The sequence below is a fragment of the Oreochromis aureus genome, linkage group 3, assembly GCF_013358895.1.
Source record: "Oreochromis aureus strain Israel breed Guangdong linkage group 3, ZZ_aureus, whole genome shotgun sequence".
In the NCBI taxonomy this organism is placed as follows: domain Eukaryota; kingdom Metazoa; phylum Chordata; class Actinopteri; order Cichliformes; family Cichlidae; genus Oreochromis; species Oreochromis aureus.
This window is the reverse complement of record NC_052944.1, coordinates 58,057,811-58,080,244: the sequence shown is the minus strand read 5'-3', so window position 1 is coordinate 58,080,244 and position 22,434 is coordinate 58,057,811. Positions and strand designations below refer to the sequence as shown.

Here is a 22,434-nt window from a genome sequence, read left to right as displayed (position 1 = left end):
ACTTTGTTCCTGCTGGCATTTCATTAAAACTTATAGCATTCATATTTTAAAGCTTTTCTTTTTTAAATTCAATTCTAAATCTAAAAATGTCCCTCCTCATTTTCACATGTAACTTGTGTTCATTTAAAAAGAGGTTGACAAATATGTTAGTATGTGCATGTCCAGTCCATGTTTGGGTATACTGTCCTTTTTCTCTCTTCAGTTAATCAAAGTTTTGCTCATATGATTAACTTTGGGAAGAGGAAACATGAACCACTAATAACTTAGATTTACATCAATTAACGTATACCATATAGTAAAGTATACAGTCCAGCCAGCAGAGGGTGCTGTTTCATTTCCAACAATGTTTCCAGGTGTTAAATCAAATCTTCAGCAGCCCCCACCTCCATCAGCGGCAAAACTCAACTCGAGGAGCTGCTGTGGAAAAATTAACAGTGTTTTAGGCTTCACTGGCAGTGAAGTTCATAAATAGATAATAAATAGGCTAAATAGTTTTTGTTTTCATAATTTGTGCATTTGTTGTGCTTATTTGTGTGTGTTTTTGTGTTTTAGTACAACTGCTATTGATTATGCTGCCTGTGTCTGACTTGGCTTACGAGACCCCCAACCAGTCGCAGCTGGAGGTTTCTTCCCATTGAAAGGAAGTTTTTCCTTCCCACTGTCACCAAAGTGCCTGCTCTTTGGGGTTCACATGATTGTTGGGGTTTTCTCTGTTTTCTTTGCATTATTGTAGGGTCTTTAACTTACAATGTAAAGCGCCTTGAGGCAGCTGTTACATATAAATAAGATTGAATTGACTCGTATTATCCTGGCGATGACTACAACAACAACAAACCACTAATTTTGACTGTGTAACCATGCATTAATCTGTAGCAGCTGCACATACCGCAGCTGCTATATGTGCATAACAATATTTGTGTTAATCGCAACTCCGCAATATAAAAGTTAAACCCATTAATGTGAATTTGGATGGTGGATGTTTAATTTTATAGTCATGTCTGCATTCAGCATTCAATTCACTGCAAACTGTACAGCAGAGAGACTCCTTTATTGCTGAGGAGAACCCGCACTTTAATGAATCTGATTTTTTTTTAACTCATACGTTTAATTAGGCAAATCTTAATCTGCAAAGGAATTTGTAATTATTGTTGTTGAATTAGTAAAATGCAGTAAAATACAGCATGTCTGTCTAGCAACATACATTCTAAACTAAATGAGTGAAACACAGCTGCCCTTTGGATATATTTATATTGTCTCTGACAGTTGGCTAAGGAAAAATGTCAGCATTTTAAATAAATCTAAAATCATTGTGTTCTTTAATGCACGCTATGCCTTCTGAATGAATATCATCACTGATGTCATTTCTGTGAAGCAATAAATCAGTCAGAATTTTAAAAAGTTTTAAAGATCAAACATTTTATGAAAGTTTGACCTTATTTGACCTTGAAGTCAGAGGTCCAAAGTAACGTGATATTTAAAATCCCCATATATCATTCCCTATTTGTCTACATGCTGTCAGTACAAACAATTGTTTTAAAAAGCTTCATTGTTTATAATAGAATTATAAAGTCCTTTTTCAGTTAAAGAAGAATTGTTAAAGCTCTAAGTTTTCTCGACCCTCTTAATGCATTTCTCACAATTTGGACTCATTTCTGACACAAAAAACGGTGAGAAACAGATTTTCAGGTGTGTGTCAGAGCACGAGATTCAGCGAAGAAGAAAGTTTGGCAGTAAAAGTTTCACATAAATTCACCACATTTCTTTTTTTACTCTTTTGAGAAAAGTGCGAAACCATTTAGTGTTTCTTCTTGTTGCTAGGAGCGGCAGAATCCCTCAAGGTGTTCTGATTGGCTCCCAGCCCGCCACCTTGAGCCAATCAGATACCAGTGCGTCCGTACTGAGAAACCAGGGTCCTTTTTTTCTACTATACTAAGATTTATTGTTAGGACCTGTTTATTTCCTGTGAAACCTGAACGTGCCTTTGGTCTGAGGTGTTCTGTACCTGCGCGCGAGGACATGTCGACACAATTGAGTATTTGATGGTGAAACACAGACACGTCCTCATCGGTGAGGTGTGTTTTTTCTCTCTCCTGGTTTCACCGACACACCGATGGGGATGTGCTGCAGCAGCTGTTGCTGGCTCGTGGCGGTAATGGCAGGGCTGTGCAGTCAGGAAAAAGCGCACACGCACAACTTCCGGTTTAGTTTAATGTTTTTTACAAAATAAAACTCACAATGGGCGACCCTACAAGTGTATTGACTTTGCTGCAATGAAACTGAATAAAGGTAAAACTGTAACCACTTTCGATGACGCCACGTGAAACATTATATTTACTCTACACTCGTATTTTATATTAAAAAATAAACACATGAAACAACATGACTCTACATAGATTTATTTTTTTTATATTATACTAATAACTTAAAATATACAAACATCTAAAAAAAAAACATATTTCATATTTTTTAATATTTATATTTATATAGTATATAGTTTCATGTGGTACTTTAGTGTAACCGTATATCTGCATGTTAATACTGTATTTGCAGTTAATATTGTGCATATCTTTCTAAACATTTTGCTGTTCCTACTCTCCACATTAGTTTCCTCTTGTTTCAGGCTCTTGTTTAGCCAAGCCAACTTTATTTATACAGTTGGCCTGGCAAATGCTGACTAAAATGCTTGGAGTCTACACGATGTAGCCACCATGGTTTCACCCACTGGTTTTGAATCTTGAAGCCACATCATCAGCTTTTTCACTGCCAATATGGTGGTTTTAAGCAACATCTGAATAAAATTCAGATGTTGACAATTTCATTCACCATTACTGGAGCACAGACATCTTAGATGGTCTCTTAGTACAATTAACTGCACAGCAGCCTTGTTATTTGTCAGATAATTTCATTAAAATCCTCTACAAGGCATCAACAGCACAAACACAGTTTAGGTGGCGCAGGTTAAGTGAAGTCAGCCTGTGCCGCCATCCACTGTCAAAGCACCTGCTTCAGATGTTATCAGTCCATTCAATGGACGTCCATTTAAATCATTTTACCTATAAATACTGCGTTATCAACTGGAAGCCAGCAACAACAGATTCTGGAGTCTTCCTATACCTCTGTTAGTGGTCTCTATGTGAATGGATCATTAAAAAAACTTCTAATAAACTAGTATGTGTCAAAGGCCCCTATTGCCTCCTGTCTGTGTCGTATCACCAATAATGTTGTCTGAATAAGATCAGAATTAGGTACCACGCCCCCATCGTGTACATTTTAAGCTTTAATATAATTTAAACAGGTAGTTATTAAAAAAGAATAGAAAGAAAAATAACCCATCGATCACTTGTTAGGAGGGTTGTTGTTGTTGTTTAACAAGACTATAATTTAAACATGAACAAGAAGTATAGGCTCTATATCAGAGCCCTGTGGAACTCCGTGGCTTGTACAAATACATCCCTCATTCCTGTTTTCGTTTTTCACAATGCTCTCAGTTTAATGGCGCATGCAAGAAAACGCATATTTGAGTGTAAAATCCATCAGGTCAGACTTTGAGAGACTTGTCATAGATGTGTATGTAAAGTGGTTAAAAACTAAGTTTTCTTGATTAGTTGACTGATTTGCATTTTGTGGCACCGTTAAGAAAATACACATTAGTTCTGTTGCACTTTTTTAAAGAGGTATTTACTTTGAAAGGAACAGTGGTGACAGGGCGGAGGTGTGTGGTCTCGCGCTGTGCGTGCTTGACGTACCGCTGGCGCTGATGGCGGCGGGGCTGGCGGAGGGTCGCACTGAGGAGGGAGCGCGAGGAGGCGGGGGACCGGAGAGACTGAGAGAGGAGGCCCCGGCGGTACCCAGCACCGACACCGCGGCAGACAAACAGGAATCACACCGACTGCAGAAGCAGCCAGTCCCGTAGACTGACCCAGTGGAGGACGGGCGGACGGACTGAGCGGTACGGCTGTTTTTGTTTATGAGCTACCGGGGGATTTTACCGTTAACGGCAGCTGAGGGGGGTCTGTCTGCAGGCTGCCTGGGTCTGAATAAAACCTGCGTTCAGTCAGCGGCTCCAGGTTTCTGCGGCCATAAATAACGTGTATGTGTTTGCTACTGACGTCTCTCTGTATGGACACATATGGCCTTTATGTGTGTGCGTGTGTTGCCTTCACTGACCATCAGCCATCATGTTTACCAGGCTGCAAAGAATGTGTGTGAGTGCGTGTACGCGCGCGCGCGCGTGTAGTACTGCAGAATGCAGTTAGAACTTGGCCCAGTAAAGAAAGTCCTGTACAGACCACCAGCTTTTCCTGTGAACTCTGCAGCATTGTGTTTGTCCACTTGTCCATCTGTCAGTGTGGGGACCACTGAGTTTTAGGTAGTGAGGACATCTACACGTACTGAGGACATTTTGGTTTTTACCTTTCTACAGGGCTCTTTTGAGGGTTTAAGTTTATTCCACACACCAAAAAAGAATCACTGTTATTGTTTGTTTTATATATTCCCCCTTTCTGTCCAGTAAACAAGAAAATCTTCATTATAAAAACACTAGAAATTCTTTCAGCTCTTTGTGTTTGTATAATTTAGTCAGCAAAAAATTAATGTGACTGAAAATAAGACATGATCTTATACATTGGTTTTGGATCATAGATAACATAAAAGATAGAAGTAGGGTTCAGTGAAGTCAGCCACTGTTTGTGAGGCCTCGAGGTTAGCGTTTCTGCCGTCGTCACATCGGTTCCAAAAAACTGGTTATGGCAAGGAGAGTCAGGTCAGACTTGTATATGACCAAAGTCGTTTTGTAACGCAAATAGCAATGCTATCGCCATCTGGTGGTCTTAAGACAGAATGCAGGTTGGATGCACTCCCACGCTGCCTTCACTTTTCTGACCTAGAAGCTTTGTCTATTGAAGCCTCAACATTGGTGTTAATTTTAAGGCTAGAATTCGCTTCACTTCAAGATAATTGTTATCAGCTAACAATAGCTAACCTTGTTAGCTAGTATAGGTGCATCACAAAGATAGATATTTGGTAATGAGTGCTAACATTCAAATAAAATTCTGCCCAAAATTCAAGCACAGCCTTCGAGTACAATTAGCAGCAGGCATATTATTTATGAGAAAATTATATTTGAAATGCTTAAAACTGCAATAAAAGTAACTGCAATTAGCTGAGGTGCTAGCAGCTATGGTATGCTGCTAGCAGACAGCTAGCAGCATACCATAGCAGTAGTTAGAACTAGTGCCCTTAGAACTGCATGCTTCCCAATACCGAAACAAAATTATCACCTTGCAAACTTAAAAATAAACTCTTTCATTTAAAAAGTTGTTTTTTAATACTAATGTGGTGGAAAATAATTTATTTAAAATATGAATGTTTTATTATTGTTGACAAGACATAGACTGAAACTGTAGAATGGTTGCAGAGTAATCTGCTAACACTCCGTTTAAGTTATTGTTCGGATTTAAAGTTAGCCATTGTAAACGTTTTAGCCTGTGGAACAAAGTTGATTTCTCCAGCAAAACTTCAGGATGTTGTAAATAAGGATAAAACTTCAGCTGTTTTTAATATGACTTGAAATTTACTCAACTTGAACAGATCTGGTTACTGGGCTTTTCGGAGCTTTGCTAAATTAGAAGTTTTTCCTCCTTTTGCCATCCAAACATGATAACTGTTGATATTTTTTTGCATCTTGCCTTTTGCAAGATGCAATGAGATGCAGATGCAGTCATCGTCCCTATGGTATATTTTCAGAGCAAGCTCTATGAGTGAGTTGCACCACAGCTATTGTGGTAGCTGCACTAGTCACAGTAAGTGTAGTTTTTGTTGTGCCATTTGTTGAGCTCTTGTAGTACATAGACACCGTTCAGTTCTGAAGTGGTTCATAAGCTGCCAACATTGCTGAAGAAAAACAAGTATGATCGCATTTTAGGAATGCTCAGTCAGATTTCACGTCCCTCTAAAATAAGAGAAGTCAATGAGTTATAGTAATGCAGTTATAAAAAGGGAAATTAGATGCATAAACCAATGCAGAGTTGGATGTTTGATAAACTTTTGAACTAAGCAGTTTTCAACACTTCTGTGCGTCGGCTTTGTTTATCTTTTCTGCCATCTTGTTTATAGATGGTAGTCAAAAATATGGTAATGATATTCGACTGGTGTATTTGTGTATTATAGAAACATGAAAATTAACTTCATTTTAAAGACATAACTGTTTGATACAGAGTATGATGTGATCAGGCTACAACCAGCTGCTGCTGAATAATCTGTTATTATTGCAGAGTCTTTATCGTACAATATAAAGCGCCTTCAGGCGACTGTTGTTTTGATTTGGTGCTATATAAATTAACTTGAATTGATTACGTATGTTATAATTTTCATTATAAAATGGTGATATGTTTTCTTTGTAATATAGTGTTACAATAAAACGCCAAAAACAAAACAAATTTCACAATCAAACCTCTTTAAAAAGGTTAATTTTTTCAGTTTACTTCTCCACCAGCTGGAGAAGAGCATTAGACACGTCTGAGAACCTGAAACTAAAGACTGTTTCAAATACACAGATTAATTTTCTTCTTATTGATTAATCAATAAACAGGTCTATACTGAAATGACTCAGAGTTAGAAGCAGCACAGTGTCTCTCACTCATTGGACGGTACAGAGGGGGATGTGAATCTTGCCAGAAATTTTCAGCTAAACATTTATTTTACATGCAAAAAAACAAAAAGCTTCCACAGAAACTGAGCCATGAGTAAGAGAGACGTCAGGATGTCGCCAATCAAAAACAGAGTTCCTGCAGACATGAAAAAATCTTTTTCAGTTTTAAGGATTTACAAGCTCAGATAAACAAACCATGTGATGTGATTGTGCTGTCATTCCTTATTACATTGTTTATTTAACAAAAATGAAGCTAAGATGAAGACGCAGCATGTGAGAATCTAAGATCACCCCATGATTTCATAGTTTGCTGCCAAAGGTGGTTCTGATTTCCTGTATGACTTTATCAGCTCCTCACGTCGCCTCTTCTTGACGGCATTGTTTCAGCGCTCTTTAGGACTAACGGCAGCTTTTCACTTAGCCGTTTAGACTTTGACTGGGCCACTGCAGCACACTAGTTATTGTGTTTTTCAGTTGTTGTGTTGTAGATTTGCTGGTGTTATTGGGATCATTGTCCTGTTGCGTGAATTAAGATAGCCTCACATTTGACTCTAGAATACTTCGTTATATAGGTCAGTGTTTCCCAACCTTTTGGAGCCACGGCACATATTTCACATTAGAAAAATCACATGACAGAACACCTAAACAAAAATGTCACAAAAACCATATTGATAATTTTCCCCATACACCAGGTATAGCTGAGTTGGCTCGGTTTGTCCCCAGTATACATTTTTTGCGTTCTTCTGACCACTACTCATGCTAGGGCCTTTATCTTGGTAGGAATTTTCACACACCTGTTCCGTCTTTTTCTGATTGTGCTGTCATGAAATTTAATGTTTAACATGCTAACTGAGGCCTGATGAGTCTGAGATGTTGCTCTGATTTTGTGGTGAATTTGCTGTGATGTCCGCTCCTGGTAAGATTGTCAGCTGCCTTCAGTGTTTTCCATTTCAGACAATGATGTGGAATGATGGACTTAAGATTGTTTGGAAATGTGCTCATAACCCATTTGATAGCAACAGTTGCTGCTCTAAGATTGTTGCTGATATCTTTACTCCTCGACATTGTGTTAACACACATCTGAATGCTGCAGACCAGCAAACCACCAGAACGCCTGCTTTCAGAGAGGTGCTTACGCTTCCTGATGATGACTTTAATCAAGTGCATTTGATTATCAGCAGCTGGCTGCTGCTTAGCCCCTGAATTCCTATGGGAGCAGTAAGTGTGTACTTTTTTCACACACTGCTTCTGCATTACGGCTAGAATTACATTAAACAAATAACGAAACAGCTAAGAACTGGAAGATTTTTATATGTTCAGATTCATAAAAAATTAGAATAGGAACAAAGATGTACTTTCTTTTTACCATGACTGCAAAACATCAGCAGTTTGTTTTAATTGCTACTCAGTAACGTTACTCTCACGTCTCAGTGCCACTTTTACTTTCCCTCCTGACGTTTTTTAAATGTCGATCCTCTGTCCCTGCGTGTGAGCCCGTCCTTCAGAGTCGAGTCTCTGGCAGTGAATTATGTCAGCGATGGTCCTCACAAGGATGCAAACACAAACACGTGTGTGTGTGTGTGTGTGTGTGTGTGTGTGTGTGTGTGTGTGTGTGTGACATGGACAGAGTGGCAGCTTTGTGTCACTTGTGCTTTGACTCGCTGCGGCAATGAATATCAAACAGGCCTGTAGTAGTGTATGTGTGTGTGTGTGTGTGAGAGAGAGAGAGACACCCTGTCTTGTTTTTTATCAATTAACTATTGTTTTCTTCTTGTTTTTTCCTCTCTCTCCAGTTCAGGGCCTCCTATTGGCTGTCATCCCGTCTCCCCGCCAGCGCTCTCCTGCAGCTGCAGTACTAACAGGATTTAGTAGCTGTCACACGAGGGTGGTGTAGGTGCTGCTGTTCTGTTGCCTTTAAATTGTGCATGAGTGGTGCTAACGGATGTGGAAGCCCCTCCCTGCCCCGTCTGTCTCTCTTTGGATGCAGAAGTTCCCGCCTGGTTTCTGGTCCTTCTCGGTGATGAGCTCAGTAGTTTGCTGTCAGAGAGTCGTCGCTGAAACTGCCTGAATCTATTATTTCACCTGTGCTGAAAATGTAGATTAGCTTAATTTTGAAGCTGTTTGGACTTACTGACTGACCAGAATTTAAGAATAACAGGCTATCTGCTCTTGAAGTAAAGTTTGGCTACAAAACAGATTGCATGAAAAAATGTAGCTGGATTTGCAACCAGGATCACGCGTTTTAGCAGCTAACGCCTAGTTAGCGGCTTGCGGCGAGCAGGCAGCGGTGGCTCGGGGCTAAGTGTGCGTGAAGCAGGGGTGCTATGGAGTACCACTCCGGTGGCAGCCAGCCCCTGCTGGGCAGACCGCGGTACTGCCCGGGTGCCAGCGTTAACGGAGGATACCTGTGCGAGACAGGACACTGCTGCGGAGAGACCGGCTGCTGCACCTACTACTACGAACTCTGGTGTAAGTTCATTTATTAAGGCTCAGTGTAATGTAGCGGTGACTTAAAGTGCTGTCTCAGCATCATTTTGCAGTCCTAATTGGGTCTGTCTGTCTTATACATGCATGTATGCAGCTGTAGGAGTGCTTGTACTGAATATTAAAAAGGAAGCCTGCTTTACTTGCTAATCAGTTAGCTGATTTTTATTTATTTATTTAACAGAAAAAGAATAACAAACCACTAACAACCGCTTTATGGGCTGACTTGAATTTTTTTATAGAAAAGTATGAGCGAATTATCTCTTTAAAAACAAAGCTGTTATAATTTTAGCATTTAGGAAAACAAGTTAATTCTTTTTGTGTTCTTTTTTTTTTATCATAACTTAATTCTTCTGGATGCAAACTAGATAGCTTTTGTGTAATTTCCAACCTTTGATAACATTTTTCTGCTGCTCATCCTGGTCCGGGTAACAGGACCTGACCAAATCCCCCAGCTCTTTTCCCAATTGGACATAATCACATGATCAGATGCCTGAACTCCTCAAATGGCTCCTTTAAATGTAAAGAAGTAGAAACTCTGAGTCCCTCCCAGATAGCTGATCTCCTAAAGCTTCAATTTTGCTTCCTGTCCTCGAGTCTGTTTACATACATGCAAGTCTGAGTGATGTGAATTTCATCACTGGATGGCAAGAGCGAGGGTCTACTTTTTTTTTTTTTTTTTTTTTTTGTGACCACACAGACTCGTCTGCACACGCTCCAGACAAGATTAACTACTCAGCCATGGGGTTTCCAGCTGTCTGTCTGCAGTGATGTATAGCTCTACCAGATGAAGTTCACCTCTGCTTCTTGCATTGACAGTCTCATTCTTTCTCTATTATTTCCTCACTAATGAACAAGATCTCTTAAAACTTAAACTCCTCCACTTGGGGCAGCACCTCCTCCTCGACTTGGAGGTGCCACCATCCAAGCCACGTTACACTCCACTGCAAACCACCCCAGAGTGTACTGGAGGTCACTGCATGATAAAGCCAGCACAGCAGCAGAGAGGTCCTCCAAATCTCTGCTGTTGGCTGCACCTAACAAAGAGAAGATTTGGTGACAAATGGCACCCTTGATGGAGTTCAACACCCACTGATAACGAGTCTGACTTATCGCTGTGGTGGTGGTCCGAGCTCTCGGTGTACAAGAACCCACAAAACAGTTTCCTCATGTTTCACTTTTCCCAGAATGTTTGAATCTCTCTGCCAAGCTCAGTGAAGCTGCTGTAGACTCTGAGCATTTACTGCACTTAGTAAATTACTTTAATACATCCTCAGATGAACAACAACTCTTTGCATTACGTCATGTCATCATTGGTTTATTTGGTTCTGTATATAAGGACTTTTTAACTGTTTAGTCACATACATGAAGAATCTCTGATTTTCATATGATCACACTGAAATCTGTGTGTGTGTGATGTGTTCAGGGTTCTGGCTGCTGTGGACCGTCCTCATCCTGTTCAGCTGCTGCTGTGCATACCGACACCGTCGAGCCAAACTCAGAGTGCAGCAGCAGCAGAGACAGAGAGAGATCAGCCTGCTGGCCTACCATGGAGCCAACTCCTACCCCTCCTCTATGCTGGACCTCAGTAAGAAACCTGAATCTGTGTTTCCTGGATGCTTTCAGTGGCTATTTGAAAAATGAGGTGTTTAGATTAGGTTTGTTTTTTTCCTATCCGTACCTCATCACAGCAGGGCTAGAGCAAGAATCAGCCACAACTCGTCACAACTGGACAGAAGGTTTAAAGTTAAGCTGATCCAAAATTCATCTATTGCGTCTGAGTGGAGAAAAAAAAATGAACATCTCACTGTTCTTACAAATGTTTTTAAATTGCATTAAGACTTTAGCTGAGAGCCATTTTTAGTTCAGGCTTCGTTCTGAAGCTCTGAGCGCTGTTACAGAACAACAGAGACTGGAAAACTATAAGTTTCTGGTTTTCTAGGACCTGTGGGATCTCTGTCTGTATGAGAGCCGCCTCTAAACTCCACTCACAGCATCAAGACAATGAAGCCCGTTCTTGTTTGTGACTGATGCTCGGCTGTCAAGTCAAGTGACGTGCCGCTTTTGTAATCTGTGGCTATGACAACTCAGTGGAAATTTACAGCGTGGGGGCCTTAAAGAATGGTTCCTGTGATTTTCAGAAGACATTTACCTTCTTTTCTTCTTTTTCTTCTCTTTTCTTCTAAACGTTGGAATAATTTTTTGCATGACTTAAAAGTATTCACTGGGCGCTACATATCAGCTCATTTTAATGCATATTAGGCTTCAGCTGTGTACACTCTATGTACTTTTGCTTCTTTATGTGTTTAAAAAGGTTTTCAGCACATTTCTTGAAGTGTTGTAGAGAAAAATTAAAGTTACAGTAGATCTTCATGTGATGCATCACTTCCACACATCCCATTCTTGGCCTGTGTCTGCAAAATAGCAACAAATGAATGGTTAATTTACTAAAGTCTTATTATGCAGTCAGTCATTTCCCAATATGCTGAAGTAAAAGCAGGAGTCACTCAAGCTAGGAGATGTTGGATGATGCTAACACTGTGCTAATCGAGTTAAAGTGGCATCAAAATAGAGCCAGTTCTTATTTCTTTGATTTTTATGAATTTGCCTTATGCAGCTGCTCCCTTTTGTCACAGCAGATCATCTTCCCCCATTTTATCCCATCCCTAGCGTCCTCCTCTGTTACACCCACCCCATGCAGTGGGTTTGCAATAAGATCCATTAGCATGGAGCTAATGCAGCTTATTGCAAATCAAAGAATTCTAAGTGTTTGCTACCTCCAGATGAATCACGCTGTCTTCATCACTTGCTCTTTCTACTGTTGGCAGAAAAAGCTCCATTAGCATATATCTTGCCTGCATAATGAGTTACATAGACCAGAGGTTTTCACAAACTTTGTGCTAAATTGCACTCCAAAGAGTAGTGCATCTGTAAATGCATCAGGTTTTGTTTCTAGAGCCTTGGCATTGAGTTGCCCACTTGTCATTATTGTAAAATTCAGATCAAGGCTACGTCATATAAATCCTTGCTGGACCACAACACCTCGATCATCTTTTAAACTCGGGTTTCGACTTTTTTTGGGTAGATCACCCAGGCGTAATTTATAATTACCCATGAGGGGATAAAAGGCGCTTTGGGAATCCAGCGTAAAATATCTATTTGTGGAGCTACTCGCTGTAGCGCCCTCCTTGGCATGGGGGGATTTATTTGTCAAACCATGATATATGGCATGTATAGGTATACAAATGCATTCACATTCTGTAGGAAAAACATTGCTAATATAGGACAAGGTTTTCGAATCTACCGCCATGTTGGTTTCCACCTTTTGACATGGCTGCAGGAGAGAGCACTTTTGTTGAGTTGGGCTTTTATTAACTTCATTTTAACAAAGTTACTACTATCAACCTGCTGAGGGACTGCTTAAAATAAAGCAATCCCACTGCCTTCTAGGTGCATTACATTAAAACAAATGTGGAAAAAAACAAAAGAAAAGGGCCACTGAACAGTGTCTTTGTGCTAACCTTCCTTCCCTCTTCTGCTTGTAGGTTTCTTGGCATCCCTGAAGTTGCCTTCCTATGAGGAGGTGGCAGCTCAGCCCTCGACTCCTCCTCCTCCTTATAGCTCCGTCTTCACCACCCCTCGATACCCGCAACCTCCACGCACCGCCGACCCTCATCTGCTCTCACAGCACGGTCCCTTGCTGCACCGGCCGCACAGCGATGGGCCGTCCTCCCTCAGCTCAGACAACAGGTAACAGTTTTTTTTAATCGTACAGGAAGTACTAGTGGTGATACTACTATAACTACGACCACAACAACAAAAGCAGCAGTAATTACTGATTTGGAACCAGGCGTTTTTCCTACCTCAGCTCAAGTGTAACATCAAGTGTCACTGGTATTAATGGTACTATCACAAATAATAGCTTCTCCCAGTATTTCTACTACTGCTATTGTTTAAACTACTGATAATACCGTCTCGATGGGTGCTCAATCCAGGTAAGAAAATCCCAGAAGGTTCATTCTGTTCATCAGCGTAGCATTTTCAGTACTGATAATACCATTCAAACAATTTTTTCTGTCACTGATTATTGTGTTTACCTTATGAGTTGGACTTTTGCAGCTGTAGTATATAATATTCAGGTGTTATTCAATATCTGTAAATCTTTCCTGTAGCTCCAGTTGTTCCTGTGATTCCTGCTGCCCCTCCTCTCCGTGTAGCTCCTCCCTGTCGGCACCCATTACATATGAGACTGACACTAGCCATGCCTCCACACCCAGCGAAGCCACGCCTCTCACCCTTGATGTCACCATGGAGACCATCTCTGCTGCTGCAACCTGCTTGAATTCAAACGAGGTGCGGGTTGCTTCTGAGAGGATGGTCCTTGACGTCGCTGACGTAAGCGGCGCTGGAGCTCATACAGCAGTTGCCACAAACTCATCGGTTCCCAACCAGACTGTTACTGTGGCGGTTGTTACCAGGGCAGCCTCCCCTCAGCCTCCACCCTCACCTGGTTTTCAGCTCACCCTTCCAGTCGGGACTACATCTCCCATAAAGCAGCAGCTTGACATAGCACCATCTACCCCAATAGTCAGCACCTGTAGCTCAAGCACACTCCCTAGTCCAAATGTTGTTGACATAGCACTTCCCTCCATCCAAATAATACATAGCCCAGCAATGGACACCAATACTGTCCCAAACGATACCCCAAAGATTCCCTTAATGTCAGGGCCTCCTAGCCCAACTGCTTCTGACTCTTCTATAACCATAAAATCACTGGAAACACTGAATTTAACAAGGACTTTTGATACAGTCAGTTCTCCCAATAGCCCAGCCTCAGTTCCATCCCCAGATGCTGGAAGAACTTTGTCTCCAATAGCAGGCTCTGTTACTGGTTGCCTAACTCCTGACCCAAATCTTGTCCCAATTCCATCACCTACAAAGCTTACCCAGTCTCCAGGCCAAGAACCTACAAAGTTTACACAAGGTCAGGAACCACAATCACTATTTCTAAAGCTTACACAACCTCCAGATTTGGTAACTTCAGATCATATCCTGCTTCCAAATTCACAGCCTAAAGCTGGGGTAGTTGCAGATTCACCAGTTAATAGCCTTCTGTCTCCAAGGCGTGCAAATCTTGCCCTAGTCACAGATACAGCACCAACTTTACCCATCCTAACTCAGTGCCAGAACCTAGAACTATCACCTGGATCAGGTTTAGTCGAGGGTCATCCCAGCCCTGGGTCACACCTATCCCAGCATTTAGGGTCTATTGCTGTTTCAACATCTTGTCTGGATTCAACTGCAGAAACAGATCATTCAGGTCATTCTCTGGTCCCGCCTCAGTTGTCAGAGTTTGACCATATTCCTCCATTGCCTTCAAATGCCCAGGCATGTTTTAGTTCTGGTTCTTGTTCTGGATCTGAATTGCGCCCTGGTGCTAGTTCTGGGTCTGAGCCTCTGTCCACCCCTACACCACTTCTCAATTTGTCAGAGCAAGTGTCCACTACGTCCTCCTGCCCAGCCATAACCATAGAGTCTGAATCTTCTTATGCTACTTGTCAGTCACCCCTTGCGACTCTCTCCCCATCCTCACCCCCATCCCTTTCTACTTCTCCTCCTCCTCCCCTAACTCTTCAAGCCCTTTCTTCCACCTCCCTTCCTGCTCCAGCCTTACTTCTGGACCCCCTTACTGCTTTGCACCAGTCTGACAAAGGTGGATCTTCCTTTGGCCATGCATCCTCCCTCTCACCATCACCTCGTGCTACTCAGTCTCCACCAAAACAGACTCTGTTTTCCCCCTGCGTGGATGTCTTTGAGCCAGGACCACCCAGTTGGGAGAATGAGGACGAGGAACAGGAGGAGAAGGACAATGACGAAGACGAAGATGAGGACATGGGAGCTGATGAGAGCCAGTATAGACACCGGCGGCTCACGGGTGACTCTGGGATCGAGGTGTGCAGGTGTCGTGTAGAGGAGGAGGAGGAGGATGATGAAGAGGAGGAGGAAGAGGAGGAGGAAGGTGGCAGGAGAGGAAATGGAGGGGAGAGAGATAAAAGAAGTAGTGACTCTGATCTCCATGACAGTGTGGACTGCCCTGCAAGGGGTCAGGTGACCACAGAGGAAGGACTTACACTGTGTACTCCGACTGCCACCACAACACCAACATCTGAGGACAGTGGCGAAGTCGTCATTGTCATGGAGACAGTGTGACTGACATAAGTAGGGTCATTCGCCATCCAGACAGGGGTTCCAGACAGCAAGAACTGATCAATAGTGTTTACCCTTAAATCTTTCTGTAACTGGAGAGGCTTTAGTTAAATGTGATTTTGACTGAGGGTAAAGTAGGTCCCATTAATAGGCATGCACCATTTTTAGATGGCTGACTTGAGAGTTTCTTAAAATGAGTTGGAATCATAAAGAGTCCTTGTGCCAAGTTTTGACATATCCAGGTACAAGAGCAGTTTTCACTCAGATACCATGCAATGTTGGAAAAGTTTTAGAACTACCACACTGCAGAGCTGTTGTCAACTAGGTGGAAATGTCACAAAAATCTGAGCCCCATCTCCCTAATTTTATCTCATTTAGATGGTGCTGCAAAAACGGCCTCTAAAATATCTACCCATCCATTATTACTTCATGTTGGAGAGTTGCCTATTTATGAAGAAAATCTAAATCTCTAACAAAGATTATGGAGCATTATCTGAAGCACCCAATCGTAAAGGGTCTGCACATCCATTAAATGGCATTCACAGTTACAGGAAAGTCTTTGTAAAGTGGGAACTAAACCCTAAAATCAAATCTGAGCATTGGCATCAAGGGCAAAAAAAACTGACATAAAACTTGAAACTAACAAAAATATAGTTTTCTTTATTCAAAACATTAGGGTTACAGTTAGATTTAACCTTAACTCTGACTGTAGGATCATCTTGAGGTTGACGTTTTCAGTTCCAACGTGATTTTAACTCATGTACATTAGAGGCTTTCACAACAGATGGAGTAATTTGTTAGCCAGCAACCACAATTGTAAACACAAAGTCATTGACGACATTATTAGTTTCCATTAAACAAATAACCATCTCAGTCATGCAGTGTTTGGTTGTGACAGCAGATGGAAATGCCATTAAATATCTACAAAACATGTGCTGCATGCAGTCATCATACACTTGATGATAATTGCTAATGATTTTGGTTTCCACTTCAAGTTCAGTTTCTTTTACTAACCATGTTTGCACAGTCAGTTGCATGAAGGCAAACAGTCAGGGATTGGATTTGGGTAATTTTACTTGCAAAACCACAAAATCATTAGCTTTTAGGCTAATTTTTTTTTGTCAGCCTAAGTTTTGGTGCATTTGTAGACCAATGACTCGTGGGCAGAAGAAGTCTTGATACAGACTTCTGTTGGCTACACCAGAAACCTTAAAAAGTGGTTGTTTCCCCCAAATTCAGCAGACTAGCAGATTGATGCTGTTTTAGTGATGCAGAGGATTTGAATGCTCAGAGAGAAACTCAGCCGATCCGATGACTGTCACAATTTGTCATTAATACTGAATTAAGACTGCACAGATTGTCGCTGTAGATTGCATCACACCCCTCGCAGAAATGATGTTATCCACGGTTAATTAAAAAAATACGGAACTTTAAATAGTTGGACATGTAGCCAGAGATGCCTCGCTCGTCTTGGGTGATGACGTAGGTTTGGCAATGTGCTGGGGACAAATTGGCTGCTTTGGAATTGAAGAGAGGCTGATGTAGGCGGATGATTCACGCTGACTGACAGCGGGAAGGCTGATTCATTCATTAAGGGGACGATTTTGATGAAGAAGTCTGTCAGAAGGGTAGAATTAGGTGGGTCGCTTTTTTTATTTTTCATTTACTTTTTTCTGTTGATGTTTTGTTTTCTCTTGCGATCCTGATTGTGTGTAGAAGATTTTCAGGGTGGACAGGATCGGCAGGCTTCCTGTGCGTCGGCCATTCAGCAGAGAAAAGCTCTTACATAAATAAACGCAAACAATGGGTACTTTTAGAGAGAAACAAAGCGCCAAACAGAGCAGAGACGAAACACGTCATGGTTCCCTGCTTGCCTTCTTTGCGTCTTTCACTGAGTTTGAGGTCAGATGAAACAATACATGTAAACAGTAGCATCTTGCTTTATGCTTCATGCACCTCTTGTTCATAGACAACTCTCCTTTGTCCTGATAAAATGGGATCAAGTAAATGTATTCCAATCAAAGTTTTGCCAGTAAGTCAAGATATTTTAAGGCCTTAGAAATGATGCCCCACAATCTGGCTAGAACTGTGATTTATTTTTTTGGCAGCGGTTGGTACCGATTAACGTTTCGTACACTCTTCAACGTGTCAATATTGATATTTTGTGACAAAAAGACTTGAAGGTAGAGTATATTTTGGCAGTGACACAGAATAATGTTTGTATAGTAACAGCTAATGTGTTTAAAGTCACCTTAGAGTGTGAAATTAGTGAAAAGCAATATTTTTCAGCAAGAGTCTGTGTGTAAATAGCCAGAGAGAGACCTGCAGAATAACCATCTCTGAAAGGCTTCATAGTAAGAATGCATCATCATTGATTGTAAAATCCGTAAGGCTTGGATTTCTACTGTGGTTCAAGCAAATTCTGCCTACCTTTGTCTGTGTTTTCTTTTCTTTTTAAAAGTGTGGAGGATTTTCACCTGACAGCAGTAGAATAATTGTGCAGTTTTAAGGACACAAGTAATTTCCAACGCGCTTGATGGAAGTGCGCCATCACACATTTGTGAGACTCTGTGTGTCGGTGTATAACATCAAGTCGAATGCATACAATTCAAAAATGTATACTGTCACTTTGTTATCTTGTGTTGTAGCATTGTAGCGCATGGATTCTTACAACTGAACTGGTTGGAGCACAAAGGGTGAGATGCCTTCATATCTGCTCCCACAAAGTGCACTTGTTTTTGCAGCCTGTTAATGTAAGCTGCGTTTGAAAGTTTTCACAGATGTGCGTTAAATTTGCAGTGTGTTGGAAAGTGTGTTGACTCCAATAAGAGAAATAGTGCACAGTGGTGTTATCGGATCATACTGGCAGGTGAATGCTTAAACCAGAACTCTTAAAGGTTGGAAAGTTTAACTGTTGCCTAAAAAAGCAAAGACATGGGAACGATCAGGTCCCCATGGTGCAGGGTTCACCTGGTGATATGTTAACTCAACCTTATCAAATGGACAGACACTGAGTCTCCTGGACTGATCCTTAAATCCTGTGTCCATGCTGCATTACAACATGTATTTCACGTACTTCATGTACAACTTTCTTGACAGAGGTGTCCATACGGATACCTCTCAGAATAGACAACGCTGTCATGGACAGAAGCCGTGTCCCACCATACAAAGGACATGACAAAGCAGACTGTTTTGGTAGCCAACGTACAAAAGACTGGATTAATACTTGGATCAGTGTGCATATATCTGGTTTTGAACCTGGACTTATGTGAGTCTGAACGGATTCATCTTATGGATTGAGATCAAAGAGTTTGCCATGGCTGACGGACCTCCATAAAGTTCAAGGATGACAACAAGCCGTTGATGTTGTGGTAAATGTTGTTACTGGTGGTGTTTGTTTTTTTTGTTTTGTTTAATAATTTTGTTTTGTTTTGAGGTTTTTTGTATACCTGAACTAATAAGGTTATATATCTCCATGGTTACTGAGTGCTATTTCTACTTGACAACTGTTACTACTTAGCATTAGCTAGAGCTGTTCCTGCTCTGTGTGTGTGTGTGTGTGTGTGTGTGTGTGTGTGTGTGTGTGTGTGTGTGTGTGTGTGTGTGTGTGTGTGTGTGTTTGACTGGAATGACTGGAGAAATGTTGTCTGAAATCTGTCTGCAAGACCGGGTTCCCAAAGCTGTGGAGCTCTTTGATCTGCCTTACAATTCCGTCAGTCTTAGTCACACAGGCCAAGAGACCACTTTGCGAACCTTGGTAGGGTCCAGTCAGTATGTAAAAATATGTATTCCCAACCAGATGTCGAATATTTGCTGGAGGTAACTCATTGAAATTGATTGCAAACAGAGTGCTGCAACAGAAATCTCCTTGTGATGTCTTTGATTGTTAGCAGATTGCAGCAGTTTCATGTAGTTTATACTGAAGATGCAGACTTGTTTGCAAACAGTTGCAAACTACTCACTGAATGGTTCTGAAGGTCTGAAGAGTGCAACACAGGGAAACACAGGGCTGAAATAGAAACCATTGAAACCATCATGTTTGAAAAGGCGTAACTTTTACTTTGGAGGGAAACAATCTTATTCTACTTTATGTTGCACTACTCAGTGATAAGTCTTTGCAGATAATTCTGCATCTTACATGTAGACTACAGGCAACCACTGCAATCTCCTAGCAAACAAAGCAAAGGCAAGAAGGTTTTAGACTGAACATCATCTCCATCTTGTGACTTATTTTACCAAGCAACATCAAGCAACCACCTGGCAACCGTTCGGGGAATGCACATTTTTCCCTGGTAATTAGTGGTTACCAGAAGTCACTTGCCGTTGTTAAGCCACTTGCAACCAGTTGGGGAATGCTAAATATTTCCTTGCAACCTGGAGTTGCCAGTCAGTGTCAACGAGTCTCTAGAGCTGTGTGATTGTGACTACAGAGCTGTGACATGTTGACCATCACGAGTTTTTACTGAAGCGCTTGGAAGCCAACATGGTAACTGTCCCCTTTGGCGTTTTGGGGATAAAATCTTCGACCATTGTACCCAGTCTCCCTGAACATGAGGCTAATTTTAGAGCTGAATAACTTTTGGAAACCCCAGTCTCTGTCTTTTTGTTAGAGTTAAACCAGGACATATAATTTTGATCAGATGTTAACAAGTGTTCTCTTGCACTGAAAAGTTTTACATTCACTAGCACATTGACAGGTTTTGCATCGACAGGTCACATATTTGTAGTGTCACAATATGTTATTTCAAAGTTTTAGCTCAAACACAGTCAAAAAGTATCCATGTAAAAGCATTTATGTTCCTGTTTTTCTCTTGACTCCACACATTTGAAGTAGTGTAACCATTAAAGGGAACTGATCACCTACCCAGCCCATTGGCTAACCACTGAAATGGTTTTCTTCTTAGACCATTTTATAAAAGACTACCATAGTTGTTGTAACATTACTCTGTGGTTCCTTATCTTAAAGGCCATGCCATCTTGTTATTTTAGCTCATCTGGCCAAAGGATCGTTGAACTTATACCATGTTGAGGCATCTGCCATCTATTAATAGTTCACAAGAATCTCTGCTCTTCCTGAAGTATTTGTGAAGTTTTAGTGGAACTTGCACAAAATGATCAACTAATGTGTCTCCACCTAAACTGTACTTAAGGTCAAGGTCAATTTGTTATTTTAAAGGTAATAAGCAGTGAATTGTGATGGACTGTAAGCCAGATGAGCTGTTGCGTCATTGACATTCTGGCTGAAGTCAGAAGATACCAGGTTTATTTAACTTCTGGAGAAAGACGCATGCTTTTTGGATGATTAAGTGAAGGTTGTGGGCGAATGTTGCAAGTTAAACTCTGTATTCTCATCATAACTTCTCATCAGAGTTGCTAATGGGTGGGGGCTATAAATGGAAGTCCATCCTGAGATGCATGAGCAGGAGCTATTTGGAGGCAATGAATCATGTTTTAATTTTTGGGGTGACCTGTTCTCTTTATGTAAAACTGCCTACTTTGATTCCTAACAAAAGACTAAATTCTGAACTAAAGTCTGATGACCAAATATTTGGTCATGGTCATGGTACAGTCAGTATCAGAGTCTGTACCATGTTATTATTATCTTACCCTGTGAAACAAACACTGATTTAACATGACTAGAGTCAGTTTAGATTTGGAATGACCAAATTTCTCTATTTTTGGCTCTTTGATCAATTTTCACTTTTTAGACGACACGACTGTAAGCAGCTTCACCTGTGGTGTATGACAAAAATATTTAATTTTCTGAAAATGTTGTTGTTCCTTCTATCGTAGGGATCCATCCCTCTGTCTAAAGGATGCTATGCTCTTCTCGTAATCTCTTCTGTCCTTCCTGTATGCATGAGGTTTGTCGGCGATGTCGAAAGAAGCACTGAAGAGATTAGTTGTTAAAACCCATTAATATTACAATGACAACGGAGCTAATTAGTAGTAATACTAAATTAATAGCTAGTGTGTATGTATGAGTGTATGTGTGTGATCCAACTAAACCAGCCTGTTCTAAAAGTGTGTGAAAATATACTGAATAAACTGTCAAATCTAAAAAAAAACTGTGCCTTTCTGTTCTTTCTATAGTAGAACCACATTTCATCCATATAGGACAGAAAATGAAGAAGCGCTACAACCACGCTGAAGATTAATCATCATTTATTCATTTGAAATTATAATAATGACAGATTGTATTTTGTAACTATTACAGATAATAATTGAATAAGTAAGGAAATAATCACGTAGTCATTAATACTAAAGTAAAAAAAGTGAAAATTTAAAGGTATTAGCAGCTTGAAGCTGTAGGGAAGGTTACACCATTACACTAACATTTCTAAGGATTTACAGTGTTCTTGTACATTTTTTACTTTTATTTAAAGAAGAAATCATTATGTGGCGTCATAGTGTAATAGTAAACTTTGATTCCAGCCAGGGACATAAGTTTGCTTTGGGGTCATGTCAGGAAGGGAATTCAGCATAAAACTAAGTCAGACATGAAGCTCCCTGCTATGGCAAGCAGCTGAAAGTAGCACAAAATGATAGCAAACAATTTCTTGTCAATCTTCTCAGGGCATTTTCATACATTTAGTTTACAAACTCATCATCCATCCATCCATCCATCTTCATCTGCTTTATCCGAGGCCGGGTCGCGGGGGCAGCAGCCTAAGCAGAGAAGCCCAGACCTCCCTCTCCCCAGCCACCTCCTCCAGCTTATCCGGGGGAACACCAAGGCGTTCCCAGGCCAGCCGAGAGATATAATCTCTCCAGCGTGTCCTGGGTCTGCCCCGGGGCCTCCTCCCGGTGGTCCCTATTGCCAGTCTTGGCAGCCGGGGATCAGTCCGCCAGGGCCTCCGCTCCTGGCCGCCGCCCTGCACACAATGCACCCGACCCCTATGGCGCCTCCTGCGGGTGGTGGGCCTGCGGGAGGATGGGCCCATGTCTCCTCTTCGGGCTGTGCCCGGCCGGGCCCCATGGACTAAGGCCCGGCCACCAGACGCTCGCCCTCGGGCACCCTCCCCGGGCCTGGCTCCAGGGCGGGGCCCCGGTAACCCTATCCCGGGCAGGGTAAACTGTTCCCTCGATATTCT

At 41.4% G+C, this 22,434-nt stretch overlaps 1 protein-coding gene across 2 annotated transcripts; it reads left to right on the top strand.

Moving 5' to 3' along the window:
* Positions 1-3,724: 3,724 nt before the first annotated feature.
* LOC120435706 (endochitinase A-like) lies at positions 3,725-21,408 on the top strand. 2 transcript variants are annotated; one of them, XM_039605636.1, is made up of 5 exons: positions 3,725-3,949; positions 8,443-9,118; positions 10,560-10,721; positions 12,679-12,883; positions 13,306-21,408. In XM_039605636.1, the coding sequence occupies exons 2-5, from the start codon at positions 8,974-8,976 to the stop codon at positions 15,341-15,343; spliced, it is 2,550 nt and encodes an 849-aa protein (XP_039461570.1). In that variant the 5' UTR covers positions 3,725-3,949; positions 8,443-8,973; the 3' UTR covers positions 15,344-21,408. The 2 variants fall into 2 exon arrangements, with proteins under 2 accessions (XP_039461570.1, XP_039461574.1); XM_039605640.1 differs by lacking the exon at positions 3,725-3,949 and adding an exon at positions 7,490-7,565.
* The last annotated feature ends 1,026 nt before the right edge of the window (positions 21,409-22,434 follow it).

Coding starts and splice junctions, on each gene's coding strand:
- LOC120435706 (XM_039605636.1), top strand. CDS start 8,974: ATGGAGTACCACTCCGGTGGCAGCCAGCCCCTGCTGGGCAGACCGCGG. Junction 9,119..10,559: donor CTACTACTACGAACTCTGGT/GTAAGTTCATTT, acceptor TGATGTGTTCAG/GGTTCTGGCTGCTGTGGACC. Junction 10,722..12,678: donor CTCCTCTATGCTGGACCTCA/GTAAGAAACCTG, acceptor TTCTGCTTGTAG/GTTTCTTGGCATCCCTGAAG.